Here is a 23,166-nt window from a genome sequence, read left to right on the forward strand (position 1 = left end):
CCAATAAATTCTGGTGGAGAGGAAACCCGAGACACTACACGTGTAGTGTCTCCCACCCGCCCTCCTCCTCTAACCTAATAATAAAACCCTTTGGTGTGAGGTAAGTACCATATTTTATTATTGTTATTAATAAATTTTTTTTTATATATAAAAAAATTTGATTTAGTTGTTAGCCAGATCTTGGTAGAAAGTTAGAGGAATGGCAGGGAAGGGAGTGCAATGTTCCTCCTGCAGGATGTTTGAGGTGAGGGATGCAGTTAGTGTCCCTGCTGATTTTACCTGCAGGAAGTGCTGCCATCTCCAGCTCCTCCAAGACCGAGTTAGGGAACTGGAGCTGGAGTTGGAAGAACTTCGGATCATTCGGGAGGCAGAGGGGGTCATAGATAGCAGCTTCAGGGAATTAGTTACACCAAAGATTGGAGATAGATGGGTAACTGTAAGAGGGACGGGGAAAAAACAGTCAGTGCAGGGATCCCCTGCGGTCGTTCCCCTGAGAAACAAGTATACCGCTTTGGATACTTGTGGGGGGGACGACTTACCAGAGGTAAGCCATGGGGTACGGGCCTCTGGCACGGAGTCTGTCCCTGTTGCTCAGAAGGGAAGGGGGAGAGGAGCAGAGCATTAGTAATTGGGGACTCTATAGTCAGGGGCACAGATAGGAGATTTTGTGGGAGCGTGAGAGACTCACGTTTGGTATGTTGCCTCCCAGGTGCAAGGGTACGTGATGTCTCGGATCGTGTTTTCCGGGTCCTTAAGGGGGAGGGGGAGCAGCCCCAAGTCGTGGTCCACATTGGCACTAACGACATAGGTAGGAAAGGGGATAAGGATGTCAGGCAGGCTTTCAGGGAGCTAGGATGGAAGCTCAGAACTAGAACAAACAGAGTTGTTATCTCTGGGTTGTTGCCCGTGCCACGTGATAGTGAGATGAGGAATAGGGAGAGAGAGCAATTAAACACGTGGCTACAGGGATGGTGCAGGCGGGAGGGATTCAGATTTCTGGATAACTGGGACTCTTTCTGGGGAAGGTGGGACCTCTACAGACAGGATGGTCTACATCTGAACCTGCGGGGCACTAATATCCTGGGGGGGAGATTTGTTAGTGCTCTTTGGGGGGGTTTAAACTAATGCAGCAGGGGCATGGGAACCTGGATTGTAGTTTTAGGGTAAGGGAGAATGAGAGTATAGAGGTCAGGAGCTCAGATTTGACATCGCAGGAGGGGGCCAGTGTTCAGGTAGGTGGTTTGAAGTGTGTCTACTTCAATGCCAGGAGTATACGAAATAAGGTAGGGGAACTGGCAGCATGGGTTGGTACCTGGGACTTCGATGTTGTGGCCATTTCGGAGACATGGATAGAGCAGGGACAGGAATGGATGTTGCAGGTTCCGGGGTTTAGGTGTTTTAGTAAGCTCAGAGAAGGAGGCAAAAGAGGGGGAGGTGTGGCGCTGCTAGTCAAGAGCAGTATTACGGTGGCGGAGAGGATGCTAGATAGGGACTCATCTTCCGAGGTAGTATGGGCTGAGGTTAGAAACAGGAAAGGAGAGGTCACCCTGTTGGGAGTTTTCTATAGGCCTCCAAATAGTTCTAGGGATGTAGAGGAAAGGATGGCGAGGATGATCCTGGATAAGAGCGAAAGTAATAGGGTAGTTATTATGGGAGACTTTAACTTTCCAAATATTGACTGGAAAATATATAGTTCGAGTACATTAGATGGGTCGTTTTTTGTACAGTGTGTTCAGGAGGGTTTCCTGACACAGTTTGTTGACAGGCCAACAAGAGGCGAGGCCACATTGGATTTGGTTTTGGGTAATGAACCAGGCCAGGTGTTGGATTTGGAGGTAGGTGAGCACTTTGGGGACAGTGACCACAATTCGGTGACGTTTACGTTAAGGATGGAAAGGGATAAGTATACACCGCAGGGCAAGAGTTATAGCTGGGGGAAGGGAAATTATGATGCCATTAGACGTGACTTGGGGGGGATAAGGTGGAGAAGTAGGCTGCAAGTGTTGGACACACTGGATAAGTGGAGCTTGTTCAAGGATCAGCTACTGCGTGTTCTTGATAAGTATGTACCGGTCAGGCAGGGAGGAAGGTGCCGAGTGAGGGAACCGTGGTTTACCAAAGAAGTGGAATCTCTTGTTAAGAGGAAGAAGGAGGCCTATGTGAAGATGAGGTGTGAAGTTTCAGTTGGGGCGATGGATAGTTACAAGGTAGCGAGGAAGGATCTAAAGAAAGAGCTAAGACGAGCAAGGAGGGGACATGAGAAGTATTTGGCAGGAAGGATCAAGGAAAACCCAAAAGCTTTCTATAGGTATGTCAGGAATAAGCGAATGACTAGGGACAGAGTAGGACCAGTCAAGGACAGGGATGGGAAGTTGTGTGTAGAGTCTGAAGAGATAGGCGAGATACTAAATGAATATTTTTCGTCAGTATTCACTCAGGAAAAAGATAATGTTGTGGAGGAGAATGCTGAGATCCAGGTAAATAGATTAGATGGCATTGAGGTACGTAGGGAAGAGGTGTTGGCAATTCTGGACAGGCTGAAAATAGATAAGTCCCCGGGACCTGATGGGATTTATCCTAGGATTCTCTGGGAGGCCAGGGAAGAGATTGCTGGACCATTGGCTTTGATTTTTATGTCATCATTGGATACAGGAATAGTGCCAGAGGACTGGAGGATAGCAAATGTGGTCCCTTTGTTCAAAAAGGGGAGCAGAGACAACCCCGGCAACTATAGACCGGTGAGCCTCACGTCTGTAGTGGGTAAAGTCTTGGAGGGGATTATAAGAGACAAGATTTATAATCATCTAGATAGGAATAATATGATCAGGGATAGTCAGCATGGCTTTGTGAAGGGTAGGTCATGCCTCACAAACCTTATCGAGTTCTTTGAGAAGGTGACTGAACAGGTAGACGAGGGTAGAGCAGTTGATGTGGTGTATATGGATTTCAGCAAAGCGTTTGATAAGGTTCCCCACGGTAGGCTATTGCAGAAAATACGGAGGCTGGGGATTGAGGGTGATTTAGAGATGTGGATCAGAAATTGGCTAGCTGAAAGAAGACAGAGGGTGGTGGTTGATGGGAAATGTTCAGAATGGAGTTCAGTTACAAGTGGAGTACCACAAGGATCTGTTCTGGGGCCGTTGCTGTTTGTCATTTTTATCAATGACCTAGAGGAAGGCGCAGAAGGGTGGGTGAGTAAATTTGCAGACGATACTAAAGTCGGTGGTGTTGTCGATAGTGTGGAAGGAAGTAGCAGGTTACAGAGGGATATAGATAAGCTGCAGTGCTGGGCTGAGAGGTGGCAAATGGAGTTTAATGTAGAGAAGTGTGAGGTGATTCACTTTGGAAGGAAAAACAGGAATGTGGAATATTTGGCTAATGGAAAAGTTCTTGAAAGTGTGGATGAGCAGAGGGATCTAGGTGTCCATGTACATAGATCCCTGAAAGTTGCCACCCAGGTTGATAGGGTGGTGAAGAAGGCCTATGGAGTGTTGGCCTTTATTGGTAGAGGGATTGAGTTCCGGAGTCAGGAGGTCATGTTGCAGCTGTACAGAACACTGGTACGGCCGCATTTGGAGTATTGCGTACAGTTCTGGTCACCGCATTATAGGAAGGACGTGGAGGCTTTGGAACGGGTGCAGAGGAGATTTACCAGGATGTTGCCTGGTATGGAGGGAAAATCTTATGAGGAAAGGCTGATGGACTTGAGGTTGTTTTCGTTAGAGAGAAGAAGGTTCAGAGGAGACTTAATAGAGGCATAGAAAATGATCAGAGGGTTAGATAGGGTGGACAGTGAGAGCCTTCTCCCACGGATGGAAATGGCTAGCACGAGGGGACATAGCCTTAAACTGAGGGGTAATAGATATAGGACAGAGGTCAGGGGTAGGTTCTTTACTCAAAGAGTAGTGAGGCCGTGGAATGCCCTACCTGCTACAGTAGTGAACTCGCCAACATTGCGGGCATTTAAAAGTTTATTGGATAAACATATGGATGATAATGGCATAGTGTAGGTTAGATGGCTTTTGTTTCGGTGCAACATCGTGGGCCGAAGGGCCTGTACTGCGCTGTATTGTTCTATGTTCTATGTTCTATCTCCTTCCCCATCGAGGCAAGTTGATCACCGTGCTGCAATAACGTCTCCTCCACTTCCTTCAGCGCCTCCCCTTGCTCTCGCACCTCCGCTACTGCGCTCGCCACCGCCGTCATCACCGGGGAAATCGCCTCCTCCACCAGCGCACTCAAAACCTCCCTCATCTCCTTCCTCATTGTCTCCATGTATTTTGTAAATTGCCTTTCGAATTCCGCAGCCATCACCTTAGTTATTTCTTCAGCCGTAAGCAATGCGGCCTCCCCGGTGCTCAGGCCTCCATTTTCCTTGGTGACCCCGCGGTGACCTTTCCACTCCCCGACGGACCTTCAGCTGTTTTCCTTACGGACGTTCTTTTGCTCACCCTCGACATTTTCCTTCACTGTGCCTTCACTCCGCCGCCTCTGTGCCTTCTCCCTGCTTTTGCCGCCTCCATGGACCCTGGGACCGGGCTTAAAGCCCCGAAAATGCCGTTCCCGAACGGGAGCCCTCCATTGTGCGGCCGCCTCCCGCCCGCCGTCACCGGAAGTTCAGCTATGAGAACCTCTTATAAAATTCTACGGGGAAGCCGTCCGGGCCCGGGGCCTTGCCTGCCTGCATGACTGCCAGCCCCCTGACTACCTCCTCCAACCCAATCGGGGCCCCAGTCCCTGCACCCGCTCTGCTTTCACCCGTGGGAACCTCAACCGGTCCATGAACCGCCTCATCCCTTCCCCCTCCCCGGGGGGTTCCGACTCGTATAACCTTCCGTAGAACTCCCTGAAGACTTCATTGACCCTCTCTGGGCTCAGCACCATGTTGCCTTCCCTATCCCGCACTCCCCCAATCTCTCTGGCCGCCTCCCTCCTGCGCAGCTGCCCCCTTTGCTTTCCTCAGCTCCGCCTCCGCCTTCCCCGTGGACAGCAAGTCAAACTCCGCCTGTAATATCCGGCGCTCGTTCAACAGCACCCCCCCTCTGGGGCCTCCGCGTACCTCCAATCTACCCTGAGTATCTCTCCCACCAGTCGCTCCCTCTCCGCCCTCTCCTTCTTCTCTCTGTGGGACCTAATGGAGATTAACTCTCACCTAATGACTGCCATCAGAGCCTCCCAAAGCACTGCCACCGTCACCTCTCCTGTGTCATTCGTTCCCACATAATTCTCAATACTCCTCCTTATCCGCCCGCACACCTCTTCGTCCGCCAGCAGCCCCACATCCAGTCGCCAGAGAGGGCGCTGACCCCGTTCCGCCCCAGTCGCAGGTCCACCCAGTGCGGGGCATGGTCCGAGACCGCAATGGCCGAGTATTCTACCCCCTCCACCCTCGGGATTAACGCCCTACTCAACCCAAAGAGGTCTATTCGTGAATAGACTTTATGGACATGGGAGAAAAAGGAAAACTCCTTCGTCCTTGGCCGCGGAAGCCTCCAGGGCTCCACTCCCCCCATCTGGCCCATGAACTCCCACAAGGCCTTGGCCGCCGCCGGCCTCTTTCCCGTTCTGGATTTGGAACGATCCAAGCTCGGATCCAAGACCGTATTAAAGTCCCCTCCCATAATCAGGGACTTATCTCCAAGTCCGGGATCCTACCCAACAAGCGCCTCATAAAGTCCGCATCGTCCCAGTTCGGGGCATATACATTCACTAACACCACCCGAGCCCCCTGCAGCTTGCCACTCACCATTATATACCTGCCCCCCTTGTCCGCCACGATGCTCTCCACCTCAAACGCCCTTCGTTTACTGACCTAAATGGCCACTCCTCTGGTCTTTGAGTCTAACCCCGAGTGAAACATCTGTCCCACCCACCCTTTCCTCAGCCTCGTCTGGTCAGCAAGCTTTAAGTGCGTCTCTTGCAACATGGCCGCTTTCAACCCCTTCAAATGCGAGAACACGCGGGACCGCTTGACCGGCCCATTCAGGCCCCTCGCGTACCACGTGATCAGCCTGGTCCGGGGGGGGGGGGGGGGGGGGGGGGGGGGGGGTAACCCCCCCCCCCATCCCGCCGACGAGCCATCTCCCTTTTTTTGGTGACTATCTTGAGTCGATGGCCTCCAGTTATTTTTTTGCCCACCCGGGGAAACATTCTTTCAGAATTTTATGAATTGCTGTTTGGTCAACCCTTGGCCTTTTTTTGTCTCACAAGAGTTTTTGGGGTTTGCTTCCCTTGCAGTTTTATTAAGATGCGGGCAGCTCAGATCATAGAATCATAGAGTTTCACAGTGTAGAAGGAGGCCGTTTGGCCCATTGAGTCTACACCAGCCCTTGGAAAGAGCTCCCTACTTAAGACCACGCCTCCACCCTATCCCCGTAACCCAGTAACCCCTCCCAACCTTTTGGGCACTAAGGGGGCAATTAACCTTTTGGACACTAAGGGGCAATTTAACATGGCCAATCCACCTAACCTGCACATCTTTGGACAGATAGGGGCAAGCCTGGGGTTAAAGACATTCCAGAAAACTGTGTGCCAAGATTATTTCCAGAAGCAGGGAACAGGAGGCGATTATTCTCCACAAGCCTGTACTGCCATTCAATTCAATTCTGACTGACAAAGAACAAAGAACAAAGAACAAAGAAATGTACAGCACAGGAACAGGCCCTTCGGCCCTCCAAGCCCGTGCCGACCATGCTGCCCGACTAAACTACAATCTTCTACACTTCCTGGGTCCGTATCCTTCTGTTCCCATCCTATTCATATATTTGTCAAGATGCCCCTTAAATGTCCCTATCGTCCCTGCTTCCACTACCTCCTCCGGTAGCGAGTTCCAGGCACCCACTACCCTCTGCGTAAAAAACTTGCCTCGTACATCTACTCTAAACCTTGCCCCTCTCACCTTAAACCTATGCCCCCTAGTAATTGACCCCTCTACCCTGGGGAAAAGCCTCTGACTATCCACTCTGTCTATGCCCTTCATAATTTTATATACCTCTATCAGGTCTCCCCTCAACCTCCTTCTTCCAGTGAGAACAAACCGAGTTTATTCAATCGCTCCTCATAGCTAATGCCCTCCATACCAGGCAACATTCTGGTAAATCTCTTCTGCACCCTCTCTAAAGCCTCCACATCCTTCTGGTAGTGTGGCGACCAGAATTGAACACTATACTCCAAGTGTGGCCTAACTAAGGTTCTATACAGCTGCAACATGACTTGCCAATTCTTATACTCAATGCCCCGGCCAATGAAGGCAAGCATGCCGTATGCCTTCTTGACTACCTTCTCCACCTGTGTTGCCCCTTTCAATGACCTGTGGACCCGTACTCCTAGATCTCTTTGACTTTCAATACTCTTGAGGGTTCTACCATTCACTGTATAATACTCTTGAGGGTTCTACCATTCACTGTATAATACTCTTGAGGGTTCTACCATTCACTGTATAATACTCTTGAGGGTTCTACCATTCACTGTATAATACTCTTGAGGGTTCTACCATTCACTGTAGAACCTGTGCCTTAACATCATTTAACTGCCTTGATTAAGTAGACCTTAATATTCAATCTTCCGTATAAACATTGCTTCTTTTGCAAGTCATGTTCTCATTTGATGAGCAAAGTAGCCCATCCCTGCTCTAACTTTTACAAGTCAACTTTTTTCATACTCCAACACTCAGATCTATGTAATAATATGGGATAATCGTCACTTCATGAATATATACCTTTGATTTCACCAATTTAAATAAATTTAGAGTACCCAATTCATTTTTCCCCAATTAAGGGACAATTTAGCGCGGCCAATCCACCTACCCTGCACATCTTTGGGTTGTGGGGGTGAGACCCACGCAGACACGGGGAGAATGTGCAAACTCCACAGGGGACAGTGACCCAGAGCCGGGATCGAACCTGGGACCTCAGCGCCGTGAGGCAGCAGTGCTAACCACTGCATCACCGTGCTGCCCCCTTACCAAGATGTCTTAAGCTTCCGTATTCTGCTTAATCTTCCAGAAGGAGCAGAAATACCCCCAATCCTTCTTTTGCTACCCTCCGCACAGCCCTCCTTCGCTGACAGTAACCCAGAAGGTTTGGCAATGTTTCTACCTGTTCAGCTGCAGCCCACCCAATACCTTCTCGTCGTTTTCGGAACAAGATAATCTTTGCCACCTTCATGTTCATATCTAATGCAAATCTTCCACTCCTCATGTGTACCCTCTCAGTTCATCTGCAAGTCTGTTTTAGACATTGTCATAAGATCAATGTCATGAGTAAGTCTGTTTTAAATCTTGTTAAAAATAAATCCATCTACCTATTGAACAATCAAGCCAGCAGGCATCCTGTCTATTGATCTGTGTAACTTATTAGACTCCTCTCCTTGCACACAGATCAGAGCTTAATTCTAAAAGAAATTCTCTAAGCCTTCGCCCCTCAGCGGTGGGCCTGAGCTCCATATTTTCAGTGACGCGATGCCAGCGCTGACTCAATGGGCCGAATGGCCTCCTTTACGATTGAAAAGTGAAGCTGTTCCCAGGAGGCCGCCAGGCACAGTGTGCGCTCCCACCCCTCTACGTACCTGACTGAAATGGAGAACTCGTTCTTGGAGCTTTGGCTGGCTCGGATGAGGAAGAATCCAACCTCCTGCCCCAACAGAATGGACTCTGCTTCATTTCGGGAAATCCCACCGTAGAACCAGCTGTTTGAGAAAACAGAATTGGAGTTATAGAGTCACAAATCGTACAATGAGCGCAGAAAAGGCCCTTCAGCCCATCTCGCGCTAACCCCGCTTACTAGCACTTGTCCCATATCCTTGAATGTGTTGGTGTTTCAAGAGTTCATCCAAGTGTTTTTTTAAAGGTTGTGAGGTCTCCAGCCTCCACTACCTTCCCAGACCGTGCATTCCAGTGTGAGGTCTCCGGCCCCCACTACCTTCCAAGGCCGCGCATTCCAGTGTGAGGTCTCCAGCCCCCACTACCTTCCCAGACCGTGCATTCCAGTGTGAGGTCTCCGGCCCCCACTACCTTCCAAGGCCGCGCATTCCAGTGTGAGGTCTCCAGCCCCCACTACCTTCCCAGGCCGCGCATTCCAGTGTGAGGTCTCCAGCCTCCACTACCTTCCAAGGCCGCGCATTCCAGTGTGAGGTCTCCGGCCTCCACTACCTTCCCAGGCCGCGCATTCCAGATTCTCAACACCCTCGGAGTGAATTTTTTTTTTCTCAAATCTCCTCGGAAGCTCCTGCCCCCCACCCTAAAACTATGCCCCCTTGTGATTGACCCCTCAACCGAGGGGAACAGCCGCTTCCTATTTACCCTGCTCTAGGCCCTCATAATCTTATACACCTCAATCATATCCCCCCCATCAGCCTTCTCTGCTCTAAGGAAAACAATCCAAGCCTATCCAGTCTCTCCTTGTAGCTCAGATGTTCCACCCCAGGCAACATCCTGGTGAATCTCCTCTGCCCCCCCCTGCAATGCAATCACTTCCTCTCGTGAGGTGACCAGAACTGCGCACAGTCCTCCAGCTGTGGCCTAACCAACGTTCTGTGCAGCTCCAACATAACCTCCCTGCTCTTATATTCTATGCCACGACTGATAAAGGCAAGTGTCCCGTATGCCACCTTAACCACCCGATTCACCGGCTCTGCCACCTTCAGGGATCTGTGAACAAGTACCCCAAGATCCATCTGTTCCTCTGAGCTTCCTCGTGTCCAGCCATTCATTACATATCCCCTTGTCCTGTTACCACTTCCAAGAGGGTTAAGAAACCCTCGCAAGTCAAGGATGAGCCCTTTTGGCCAATAAAACCTACCCACTCTGGTCATCCCATCTGCTCTACTCTCTGTAACATACAGAGGAGCTGCTATTTCCTAGAATATACTCAGGAGCAGCTATTCTCTCTCGGAGACACAGGATCTGCACTTTGACTGTTCTCCTCAATTGTGGAAATAGCTTCACGCTAGAGACCCTTTGACTGTGCCGGGTTCTCTTCTATCACCCACGCATTGGGATTCAGCTCGCAAGCTCTGAGGTTGAATTTCAGATTCACTTTATATTCAAGATTCTTTTTAAGAAAATGTTTTATTGGGCAGCACGGTGGCACAGTGGTTAGCACTGCTGCCTCACGGCTCTGAGGGCCCGGGTTCGATCCTGGCCCCGGGTCACTGTCCGTGTGGAGTTTGCACATTCTCCCCGTGTCTGTGTGGGTTTCGCCCCCACAACCCAAAGATGTGCAGGGTAGGTGGATTGGCCACGCTAAACTGCCCCTTAATTGGAAAAAATGAATTGGGTACTCTAAATTTATAAAAAATGTTTTTATTGAGCTTTTATCATTTTATACTAATATAGAAACAACAATTGTAAACTAACAAGAGGAATATACTAAACTATGCAACCCTCCCCTGTCAAAAAAAGCACCCTCCCCATAGTCCCCTCCCTCCCGCAGCTAACAGTGTCATAAACAATTGCCATCTCCGGCAAAACCGTTCAATTGACCCCCTCACGGTGTATTTGACCTCGTCAAGGTACAAATACCATGAGCGAGATAAGACGCAGCCACCTACACGAAGACGTGGGGTTCATCCTGCGGAGGGCCTCACTCCGCACCCCTTCCTCCCATTTGGCCTTCACCCCCTCCGCCGAGACCGAATCCTCCCCCAAAATCTGTCCATAAATGCCGGACATACTGCCCTCTTCTGACCCTGAACTGGAAAGGATCCCCTCCAGCACCCCCGGTAATGATGGGAAACATCCGTCCAACAAAACCTCGTACCTGGAGCTACCTAAACCACTCCGAGCCCAAGAGCCAGATTTCTCTTTCAATTCTTCCAGGCTGCCAAAACTCCCGTCCGGGAATAAATCACACACTCTCTCCATATTTATGGAGCGGGGACAATAAGCGGGTTTGACAAGTACTTTCCCGGAGCAAATGGAAGGGAGATCGTCACCATTGCCCCCAAACTGGACCCTCTGCGTGACGCAGACTCCATCCGCACCCAGGTATACCCCGGGACTCCACCCCACCCCAACACCTTCTCTGCGTGAGCAACCTGGCAATAAAATATCAAATTTGACAGCACAAGGCCCCCTGACTGTCTAGCCCTCTGTAGGACACCCTCTCCGAATCCTCAGAGTTTGTCCCGCCTATATGAAGCCTGACATAAGCCGCTCAATCTCTCGAACAAATGGCTTGGGTAAAAATTCCAGAAAAAACTGAAATAGGAACTTCGATTGGACCCTGCCTGTGAATGACAATGGGAGGATGTCCTACTTTTGCAGGTCAGCTTTACCTGGTATCATTAGTATCGTTCTATATTCAGAGATGAGGGGTGGCATGTGGTGCAGTGGTTAGCACTGGGGCTATGGCGCTGAGGTTTGAATTCCGGCCCGTGTGGAGTTTGCACATTCTCCCTGTGTCTGCGTGGGTTTTGCCCCCACAACCCAAAAATGTGCAGGGTAGGTGGATTGGCCACGCTAAATTGCCCCTTAATTGGAGAAAAAAATAATTGGATACTCTAAATTTATTTTTAAAAATACACAAGAGACTGCTACTCCCTGTAATATAGACAAGGGCTCTTAGTCTCTAGAATATACACAGGGACTACTACTTTCTATAACATATACAGAGATTGTTATTCTCTAGAATATACACAGGAGCTGCTATTCTGTATTACAGACACAAAAACGGCTACTAACTGGGACTGACACAGTCTGTTTTCAATATATTTAACATAGAATCACATATTGTTGGTTTTACTTTGGAGTGTGTAACATGCTGTAGATGGGGGTAATGTGTAACATACCTGGGTACATTATTCTCAATGTAGTTCTTTGGCACAAACCCCTCATGCCCGTAAAGCTCGGCCTTGTACCAATCATCCTCGGTGCTCAGGACCTGGAGGATGAGACATGCAAACATAAGAGACAAGACTTAGGGAAGTGTATCGCTGGTTGTAGCTACAATGCATGTTCTCATTGGGCAACGTGACAGCTGAGAGGTGAGCCAGTTGCTACTGTTAGGATTCTGAAGGAGCTGGATAGCGTCAGCAGTGATCAAACTGTCTTGTCTTGTCTGAAACCGTCGATTCAGGGGACACGGCCTGAGATCAAAGGGGGAACATTCAAAAACTGATCTACAGAAATAATACTTCAGTGAGTGAGTGAGTGAGCAATCTGTGGACCGTGGTCCTGAGGGAGACGGTGGAGTAAGTAATATTGATTCGTTCAAATGCGGATCAGATAGATTTCTCTACGGAAATAACATTTTGGGAGCCAACATCTGAATAACTTGAGACAGGATGTGTGGGGAGTGCCGTGGGTTTTGGTGAGTTGGGGGGTAGGCAACTTTGGACCCATGATTCCCAAAGCTACCCAACAGCCGGAGAATTCTGGCCCTCGTCGTATATCTGGATCCGCTGCAGAATTACTGATCGAGATTGATCATTGTGATGAAACAATAACTCCACAGTGAGAGTTAGATGCAGAGACAGGAGAAATTATCATGGGGGAACGAGGGAATGGCGGAGGCTTTGACCAAATATTTTTTTGTCTGCTTTCACAGTAGAGGACACAAGTTCCAGAAATTGAGAATAACTTAGGGACTCAAAGTAATGAAACAAATTAATATCAGTAGAGATAAAGTTTTGGAGACACTTAAGGAACTAAAACCTGACCAATCCCAGGGGCCTGAAGGCCTACACCCTAAGGTTCTAAAAGGTTTAGATGCAGAGATAGTGGACGTGCTAGTCATGATTTTCCTGAAATTCCTTAGATTAGGGAACAGTCCCATTAGATTGGAAATTGGAAAATATTACAGCACTTGTCAAGAAAGGAGTGAGTGAGATAGAAGTGAATTACAGGCCAGCTGGCCTGATATTGATTGTTGGGAAATTGCTGAAGTGTATAATTAATGAAGTCTTAATGCACTAAGAAAAGCATAGTACGGTAGGAACACATCAATATGGTCTTGCTAGAGGGGAATCATGCCTGACAAATTTATTACAGATTTTGAGAATGTAACTCATTCTCAAAACTCATGTGGCAGCACGATGGTTAGCACTGCTGCCTCACAGCGCCAGGGACCCGGGTTCAATTCCGGCCTCGGGTGACTGTCTGTGCGGAGTTTGCACGTTCTCCCCGTGTCTGCAGGCATTTCCTCCGGGTGCTCCAGTTTCCTCCCACAGTCCAAAGATTTCTCTTTTTATATAAGTTTAGAGTACCCAGTTATTATTTTCCAATTAAGGGACAATTTAGTGTAGCCAATCCACCCACCCAGCACATCTTTGGGTTGAAACCCACGCAGACACGGGGAGAATGTGCAAACTCCACACAGACAGTGACCCAGGGCTGGGATTCGAACCCGGGTCCTCAGCGCCGTAGGCACACCGTGCTGCCCATCCTACAGTCCAAAGGTGTGCAGGTTAGGTAGATTGGCCATGCTAACTTGCCCCTTAGTGTCCAAAGGTTAAGTGGGGTTACTGGGTTACGGGTATATGCTGGAGGCGTGGACTTAAGTAGAGTACTCTTTCCAAGGGCCGGTGTAGACTTCTCTTTTTTTTAAAATTTAGAATACCCAATTAATTTTTTCCAATTAAGGGGCAATTTAGCGTGGCCAGTCCACCTCCCCTGCACATCTTTGGGTTGTGGGGGAGAAACCCACGCAGACACGGGGAGAATGTGCAAACTCCACACGGACAGTGACCCGGGGCCGGGATCGAACCTGGGACCTCGGCGCCGTGAGGCAGCAGTGCTAACCACTGTGCCACCGTGCTGCCTTGGGCAGGTGCAGACTCAATAGGCTGAATGACCTCCTTCCGCACTGTAAATTGTATGAACTAGTAGGTTAGAAAAAGGGGATTTCCGAAAGGCATTCAATAAAGTGCCTCACAAAAGGTTAATGAGCAAGATAAGGGCTCATGGAGTTGGGGGTAATATTTTAGTTTGGCTAGATGGATGGGAAACAGAGAGGGCATGAACAGGGCTTTTCCAAGTCGGCAGACAATGAATAGTGGATTGCTGCAGGAGCCATTGTGTCTATTCCCAATTGATATTAATGACGTAGACGACGAGACAGAGAATAATGTATCAATGTTTGATGATGATGCCAAGCTAGGTGGAAAGGTAAACCGTGGGGAGGACAAAGAGGGACTGCAAAGAGATATAGACAGGTAGGTGAGGGGACAAGAAGACAGCAGATAGGGTTTAATGCAGGGGACTGTAAAGTTATTTACCTTGGTTGTAACAACTGAAAAGCAGAATATTTTTTAAAAAGCATGAAACCTGTAAGTGTTGATGTTCAAAGAGACTTGAGTGAGCTGGTACAACGAATGTAGAAAGCTAGTATGCAGGTGCAGCTAGAAATCAGGAATGTAAATGGCATTCATTGCAAGGGGAATGAAGAACAAGAAGAAAGAATCCTTGCCAGAGTTGAACAGGGTTTGGGTGAGACCACATCTGCAAGACTGTGTGCAGTTTTAGTCTCCAGGTTAATGAAAGTATACGCTTCCACTGGAGGTGTCACAGTGGTTAGCACAATTGCTTCAAAGCTCCAGGGTCCCAGGTTCGATTCCCGGCTTGGGTGACTGTCTGTGCGGAGTCTGCACGTCCTCCCCGTGTCTGCGTGGGTTTCCTCCGGGTGCTCCGGTTTCCTCCCACAGTCCAAAGACGTGCAGGTTAGGTGGATTGGCCATGCTAAATTGCCCATAGTGTCCAAAAAGGTTGGGTTGGGTTACTGGGTTACGTGGGTGGGGTGGGGATGTGGGCTTCGGTAGGGTGCTCTTCCCAAGGGCCGGTGCAGACTCGATGGGCCGAATGGTCTCCTTCAGCACTGTAAATTCTATGAGATTGGCCCCTGGGATGAGGGTCTTGCACCATGATGAGAAGCTGAGTAAACTGAGTTTATATTCTCTGGAGTTTAGAAGAATAAGAGGCAATCTCATTGAAAGCTACAAGACTCTGAAGGGGTTTGATAGGTGGACGATGAGAGATTGTCTCTCCTGGTCGGGGAATCGAAAACACGGGAGAACAGTCTCAGGATAAAGGGGCTTATCATTTAGGACTGAGATGAGGAGAAATGATTTCACTCGAAGGGTTGTGAATCTTTGGGATTCTGTACCCCAGAGGGCTGTGGATGCTCCATCGGTGAATATATTTACGGCTGTGGGATAGGCAGATATTTGATCTCTCGGGGAATTTAGGCATACGGGGAACAAGCGGAAAAATGGACTTGAAGCCCCTGATCGGTCATGGTCATTTTGAAAGGTGGAGCTGACCGGATGGGCGTGTGGTCTACTCTTGGCCAGAATTCTGTGGCAGTTGCAATTCACTTTTTCTGCTGGCAATGCAACCCCCCCCCCCCCCCCACCCCAGTCAGTGTGGGTGGCTTCAATCGGACATCCCATTGACAAAGGGCGGGAGTATAGAATCCCGCCTTCAGTGAACAGAGCTGCCAAGGAACACGCGACTGGGGGATTGGAGAATCCAGGCCCCGTGTGTTCCAATATCGCTGTAGCACGCGACCACCAGGATGGTAGAACTGAATGAGATGAACCTTAATCCAGGGTAATACAGGATGATTCCTGTATTCTTGTGGTGAATTCCCAGTGAGGTGTCTGTGTGAGGTGAGTGTAAATGGGTTTTGGGTTCAGCGAGTTTGATCCACAGCCAGGAAATTCTCTCCACACCAGATTGCTGATTCCTGTCACCCCAAGTCCTTCACTGTGGGCACTGGATGGTAAGAATCCTCTCTGTCTAACATGGCGCCACTGCACGTGACTGCATGAGTTACGATACCCACAGAACATTGCCACTTGAAATCAGGGGCTAAATTGGCTCAATGAAGCAACAGGATGGGGCACAGTCAAACGGCCCATTGCGGATCGTCATCAACATTCACAGCGGAAGCTATCATCTTACAATCGAGGCTCCAAGGGGGAGAGAAGGGAGCTCGAAGCCAATCAGGAGATTCCCCAACTGCAACTAAACTTGAGACTGATCACCTAACTGAAGGAAGGACGTCAATTTCCTTTTCAAATCAATGATGGTCTCAGCTTCCACCAACCTCATAGGCAGCAAGGTCCAGGTCATGACTGCACATGGCATCATTGGCTGGTTACAGCACAGGGAAGGGCCATGTGGTCCTCAACTTCGTGTAGGCTCTGCAAGAGCAATTCACCGTACCCCATTGCCCCACCCCTTCCCCCATTGTCCTGCCCCTCCCCTACTGCCCGCCCTTCCCCATTGCCCCGCCCTTTCCACATTGCCCCACCTTTCCCCCCATTTTCCTGCCCTTTCCCGCATTGCCCCACCCTTTCCCACATTGCCCTGCCCTTCCCCCACTGCCCCACCCTTTCCCTCATTGCCCCGCCCCTTCCCCCATTGTCCTGCCCCTCCAATATTGCCCTGCCCTTCCACATTGCCCCACCCCGTCCCCATTGTCCTGCCTCTCCCCTATTGCCCCGCCCTTTCTGCATTACCCCACCCTTCCCCCCATTTTCCTGCCCTTCCCCATTGCCCTGCCCTGCCCCACATTGCCCCACCCTTTCCCCCATTCCAGACCCAAACCCTCGCTGCATTAGGAAGTTTTTCCCCAGATCTGCTTCGGCCCTTTAGACAGGACGGAAAACAATTAATGGAGCGAGTTGTTGTGATCTGGAAGGTGCTGCCTGAAAGGGCGGCAGAAGCATATTAAACAGTGACTCTTCGCAGGGAGCTGGATAAATGCTCGAGAAGGGAAAACCCGTTGGGTTACGAGCAGTGGGGCTGATTGGATTGCCCTTTCAAAGAGATGGCACAGACACGATGGGCTGAATGGCGTCCTCCCGCGCTGTCTGGTTCTACCAGGGCCTGAATGAGCAGTCTCTTGCAGAGTTACTGAACAGCCAGCTCCAGCACCAGAATTTTCTATCAATCCTCTGCTGCCGCGTTGGGTGCAGTGCAAGGGGTGGTTTCCTTCTTGTGCACCTGTGCTGCCCGAGACCACACTCAGCTCTCAGCTCCCTTCATCCAAAACCCTCGGCTTCCTGACATCATCTGATAGCACAGCGCAAACTGATACTCCCTCTTATCACCACCTCAATCTTTGACAACCAGCAGCAGAGCTGCAGGCAATCGGCCCTGAGCAGGCAGTCTCTCTGCAATGTCTTCCCCTCCATGGTCAAGACTTTTCTTTACCCCTCGTTCTCGGGAGGGGTTAGAGTCTGGAACCACATACCCTGGGCAGAGGGAAGAGGGTCAACCACAGACTCAATGTGGGCCTGGAGTCAGGGTTGGACAGGTAGGGGTGAAAGGCTCCCCGAAGAACGGCAGTGAACTCATTTTGTGAACATCAATCCATCAGTTCAATGGTTATTCTACCCGCTGCCAGACAAGAGATTAGCAAGTGTATTGAACTCAATCTCACAACTTGCCCGTGTGGAAGTGAAAGTCACAACCATTAGCACTGCTGCCTCATGGCGCCGGGGTCCCGGGTTCGATCCCGGCTCCGGGTCACTGTCCGTGTGGAGTTTGCACATTCTCCCCGTGTCTGCGTGGGTCTCACCCCCACAACCTAAAGATGTGCAGGGTAGGTGGATTGGCCGCGCTAAATTGCCCCTTAATTGGAAAAAAAGAATTGAGGGACATGGAGAGATTGTGGGTAAGTGGGATTGAGGGATATATGAGGACAATCAGGAGCTGGAACCCTGTATGAATATTCCCCTCCCTCACCGAGGGACAGTGACACCAACTGTTACATCCCTCCACCCACACTGGCCGCAATTCAGAGGCCTCGTCACCCCAGTCGTATTGTCGGGACGAGGCCGTTGAATCTCGTGAGAGGCCTCCAGCAAGATTCACAACACTTGAAAGGTCTCCCGCGATTCAACGGAAACTCGCGATGTGCGAGATCCGGATGTGCATCATTAAATGAGCCATGAAGCTCTGTAAATACACATTCACTGGATTCACCCCAAGCCCAGTACTCCAGGGCCATGGGCGCCATTTAATACTGATCCACACAAACGTGGAGCAGGCATAACAACACCTGGAGGGGGGAGGGATCTTGGAGGCCATCAAAGACCCTTGGGTGGTCAGAGAGGGCAGGGGAGCATTGTGGCACCTGGCCACCTTCGCACTGCTGGCATAGCATCCTGGTAGTGCCACTGGACACCCTGGAAGTGCCAGGATAGCACTGCCATGGTGTCCAGATGGCACTCCCTGAGTGCCAGCGTGCCAGGGTACTGCCAAGGGTTGGGGACGGGTTGAGGAGAGCTTCATCGCTCTGCAGGAACTCCCTCCCTCTAAGCGCAGGTTCGGTGGGGAGAGAAAATAACGAAAAAAGACCAAAGGAAACGGCAAAGTGCCATTGAATGTTGGGGCGTTTCTCGTTGCTGTAGCCACTAAATGTGCCGTTCAGCGGACTTTATCGCAATTCCGATTGCGCCCAGCGTTGCTTCAATAATGTGGGGAGGTCAGTTTCCTCGGAACAGTGAGTTTACACCAGTGAGTGATCGGGAGAGCTCAAGAGGCCTGGGAGACAAGAGTGCCAGGCAACCCCAATGACCCCACTAACTCCAGGTCAAACTCTTGGCTGTTTCCCCACAGGGACAGTGTGAGGTTCAGCTCTGCAATCCCGTGGGAGATCACTCCAACCTTCAGCTCAGGAGTACAGCAGGGATGTCCTGGAGCTCTGCACAACTCACAGCTTCCTCACCACGAACCTTAATGCAGACAGGCTCCACCTTCTCATATCGATCTTCTGCAAAATTCAACATGTGTACAACAGCGGAGAAAGATTCCTTTTATAGACATTGGCTCATTCACAGTATTCCATTTGCTGTTTCTTTGTAAAAGGACTAGTAAACCAGGACCTGTCAGTGGCAGGGACATTTTGTGTCCAACTTTTCTCCAGGCCAATTTTATGGAGCACACTGTTCCTAAAATGGCTAAACCAATGTTTGTAGATTTTATTTTACAGATTGTCGGAGGGCGAGAGAGAGAGAGAGAAAGTAAAAGAGAAAACACAGTCTGAGTGAGTGAAAAGGTGAGAGACGGGCAGACCAGATTGAGCGGCTGAATGGACATCTCCTGTTCCTATAATTCCAACGTTCTTCCTTCTTGTTTGCATTAGTTATTATTAAAAAGTGATTGATTCCTTTCTCAGATGTGCAAAGCCAATTGTGCAGAGTGAACAGGGCAAGTCCTTAATCCATCTCCTTGCTTGGTCCATAAACCAACTCAAATTCGAATGGAACCCAATTCACGCTCCCCCAACAGGAGAGAGGTACCGGACCCAAGCTGACGAGAACAGACATTGCACCTCATCTCGGCCTTGATCCTATGTTACATCTTAGCCAAAATGCCGAGAGTTTTAAAAGTAAATCATGTCGGTTTGAGCTGTTCTATCACTTCGCCGTTTGATAATAATTAACGTGTATTGTCACAAGTAGGCTTACATTAACACTGCAATGACGTTACTGTGAAAATCCCCTCGTCGCCACACTCTGTTCGGATACACAGAGGGAGAATTCAAAATGTCCAATTCACCCAACAGCACGTCTTTCAGGACTTGTGGGATGAAACCGGAGCACCCGGAGGAAACCCACGCAGACACGGGGAGAACGTGCAGACTCCCCACAGACAGTGACCCAAGCCGGAATCGAACCTGGGACCCTGGCGCTGTGAAGCCACAGTGCTAACCACTGTGCTACCGTGCCGCCCAGAAGTGACAGAATATTCCTTGACCAAATTTTGGGTGAGCACAGGGCACATACTCCACTTATGAAGAGTCTGTTTCAACCTCAGATCGGCAAAGGCTGAAACTGAGGGAGTTTTTGCAGCTTCTGTTAAACTCACCAACCTCAGAGATGCAAATCATCACTCCATCGTCTGAGAGCTTCATTGCTTTCCTTTTTACTGTACAACCACAGAATAGCGCGACAAATAGCGAATGCTGACACACTCTAATCCTCCTGCTGGCCAGCAGGCAGAGGATAGAACAAGTGGAGTTCAGGGTTCATTTCACAACCCTCTTTCACCGATCGGAGATGTTCCTCATCGCATTTTGACAATGCAAGAAGAAAAGACAGGATAAAATTTGTATATAGCCATGCACAGCCTCAGAGCAGACTAAGGCACTCAACAGACATCTGAGGAGCGTAAAGTAGGAAATGAGAAGCCAATTTGAGCACAGCAAGATCCCGCAAACAACAAATGACCTAAAAATAAAAGGCAAATACCTGAAAAACAGGAAGAGCTGGAAAATCTCTGTGGAGGGGGAAATAAAGAGTTAGCGTTTTGTGTATATGACTCTTCTTTGTTTCTGAGGAAGAGGCACATTGGACATGGAACGTTATCGCTGTTTCTCTCTCCACAGATGCTGACAGACATTTCTTTTAAATAAATTTAGAGTATCCAATTATTTTTTTCTCCAATTAAGGGGCAATTTAGCGTGGCCAGTCCACCTACCCTGCACATCTTTGGGTTGTGGGGGCGAAACCCACCCAGACACGGGGAGAATGTGCAAACTCCACACAGACAGTGACCCTGGGCTGGGATCGAACCCGGGACCTCAGCTCCATGAGGCAGCAGTGCTAACCACTGAGCCACCGTGCTGCCCTATATGCTGCCAGGCCTGCTGCGTTTTTTCAGAACTTTCTGTTTTTATTTCAAATGGCCCCAAAACTCAGTTCCGGTGATGTCAGATTGGCAAAAGTGCAGGAACTAGGACTTTGCATCAAGATGGAAGAGTTTTTGTCATTTTATACAGGGTGGGGTTGGGGACGGTGGGGGTGGGACTGGGAGTGGAGGAGAGAGGGTTTTAACTCTAGCAGATGCCACTGTTTAGTCAGAAATCCCCAAGTGTGGGCAACACAGTGGTGCAGTGGGTTAGCACTGCTGCCTCGCGGTGCCGAGGACCCGGGTTTGATCCTGGCCCCGGGTCACTGTCCGTGTGGAGTTTGCACATTCTCCCCGTGTCTGCGTGGGTTTCGCCCCCACAACCCAAAGATGTGCAGGGTAGGTGGATTGGACACGCTAAATTGCCCCTTGTGGTAACCTGTGTAGAGGTATTATGGTACCTAGTAATGCTGGAACACCATTGGTAGATATTGTATGTTTTCCCATTGGTCAAGCTGTATGATAGCTCCGCCCTGCAATGCGGGGTATAAGAGCCCATGCCACCCCAGCAGCCTTCTTTCTGTACCTGAGCTGCTGGGGGAAACATCTAGCTTATTAAAGCCTTCAGTTGGACTACAACCTCGCTTTAGTAGTCATTGATCGGGCATCAGCCCTTAATTGGAAAAAATGAATTGGGTACTCGAAATTTATTTTAAAAAAGATGAAACAAAAGAAATCCCCAAGTGAAGGTGTTGCTCAGCGAGCTGAATTCCTCGAGCGTTTCATTCAACTTTGGAGTTTTGCTCTGTGACCAGGACGCTGGGTTTAATGGCAAGGTTAGGGTTGGGTTTTCCAGGGAGTCACTAACATCTTATCCTCTCCCCCACCCACTTCAAACAAAAATGACAAATATTAAACGCCTCACGGTTCAACAACGCAGGGCTAAATAAATACATTTTTAATATTTGATCTCACTCAAACTTAGTGTTCCAAAGAATCCCGACAGTGCAGAAGGAGGCCATTCGGCCCATCGAGTCTGCACTGATCCTCCAAAAGAGCACTCTCCCTGGGTCCGCTCCCTCAACCTATCCCGGTAACCCCACCTAACCTACACATCTTTGGACTGTGGGAGGAAACCGGAGCACCCGGAGGAAACCCACGCAGACACGGGGAGAACGTGCAGACTCCGCACAGACAGTCACCCAAGGCCGGAATCCAACCCGGGACTCTGGTGCTGTGAGGCAGCGGTGCTAACCACTGTGCCACCGTGCCGCCCTTTTATATCCTGCACCCTCCTCTCCCAAGGTTGGTTGTTTTCCGATGCCTCGTTCAAGGCAGTGAGAGTCAACAGGTTAATCAGCTCTGGAAGGCCTCACAGCTCTTCCTCGACATGCCCTCATCTTCTCTACACCTGAAGCGAATCTGGAGGTCAGCGCGTTCCAACAAACAGCTCAAGGGTTGATGGCTTTCATACCGAAATCACAATGTCAGCTATAATGAGGAAACTGCTCCGATCACAGGGAGACTGCACTCTTAGACAAGGGGAGTCCTTTTCAAAAACATCACATTCTGCCACTGTCACTGAAGTCAGGTTTGTCACGGAGCGCCCACCTCCACGTCGCATTATGCAACACAGAATTTAGGTTGACATTCCAGTACAATACTGAGGGAGTAAAGTCGCCACAGTCCCAGATGACCAGAGGCTGATTTCCCCTTTGAGGGGGGGAGCTGATGGTGGTGGTTTAATCTGAGGGTCACCACACCTCAGGCGAGGGGCAAAGTTGGGAAGGCGGGGCCTTCGGAATAACTGAGAGACTGCCGCACTGTCAGAGGGTCAGTACTGAGGGAGTGCCGCACTGTCAGAGGGTCAGTACTGAGGGAGTGCCGCACTGTCAGAGGGTCAGTACCGAGGGAGTGCCGCACTGTCAGAGGGTCAGTACTGAGGGAGTGCCGCACTGTCAGAGGGTCAGTACTGAGGGAGTGCTGCACTGTCAGAGGGTCAGTACTGAGGGAGTGCTGCACTGTCAGAGGGTCAGTACTGATGGAGTGCCGCACTGTCAGAGGGTCAGTACTGAGGGAGTGCCGCACTGTCAGAGGGTCAGGACTGAGGGAGTGCTGCACTGTCAGAGGGTCAGTACTGAGGGAGTGCCGCACTGTCAGAGGGTCAGTACCGAGGGAGTGCCGCACTGTCAGAGGGTCAGTACTGATGGAGTGCCGCACTGTCAGAGGGTCAGTACTGAGGGAGTGCCGCACTGTCAGAGGGTCAGTACTGAGGGAGTGCTGCACTGTCAGAGGGTCAGTACTGAGGGAGTGCTGCACTGTCAGAGGGTCAGTACTGAGGCAGTGCTGCACTGTCAGAGGGTCAGTACTGAGGGAGTGCTGCACTGTCAGAGGGTCAGTACTGAGGGAGTGCTGCACTGTCAGAGGGTCAGTACTGAGGGAGTGCCGCACTGTCAGAGGGTCAGTACTGAGGGAGTGCCGCACTGTCAGAGGGTCAGTACTGAGGGAGTGCTGCACTGTCAGAGGGTCAGTACTGAGGGAGTGCTGCACTGTCAGAGGGTCAGTACTGAGGGAGTGCTGCACTGTCA

The 23,166-nt window shown here is 50.0% G+C and overlaps 1 protein-coding gene across 1 annotated transcript in view; it reads right to left on the reverse strand.

The window, feature by feature from the left end:
• The window catches only part of LOC140404068 (uncharacterized), a 55,682-nt gene that overhangs the window by 7,916 nt on the left and 24,600 nt on the right, over window positions 1-23,166 (reverse strand). The window contains exons 2-3 of the mRNA XM_072492435.1: window positions 11,788-11,879; window positions 8,566-8,685 (exon numbers count right to left, since the gene is read on the reverse strand). Coding sequence (XP_072348536.1) covers window positions 8,566-8,685; window positions 11,788-11,879 — 212 coding nt within the window. The remainder of the gene's footprint in view (window positions 1-8,565; window positions 8,686-11,787; window positions 11,880-23,166) is intronic.

Source organism: Scyliorhinus torazame, chromosome 29 (assembly GCF_047496885.1).
Source record: "Scyliorhinus torazame isolate Kashiwa2021f chromosome 29, sScyTor2.1, whole genome shotgun sequence".
Classification (NCBI taxonomy): domain Eukaryota; kingdom Metazoa; phylum Chordata; class Chondrichthyes; order Carcharhiniformes; family Scyliorhinidae; genus Scyliorhinus; species Scyliorhinus torazame.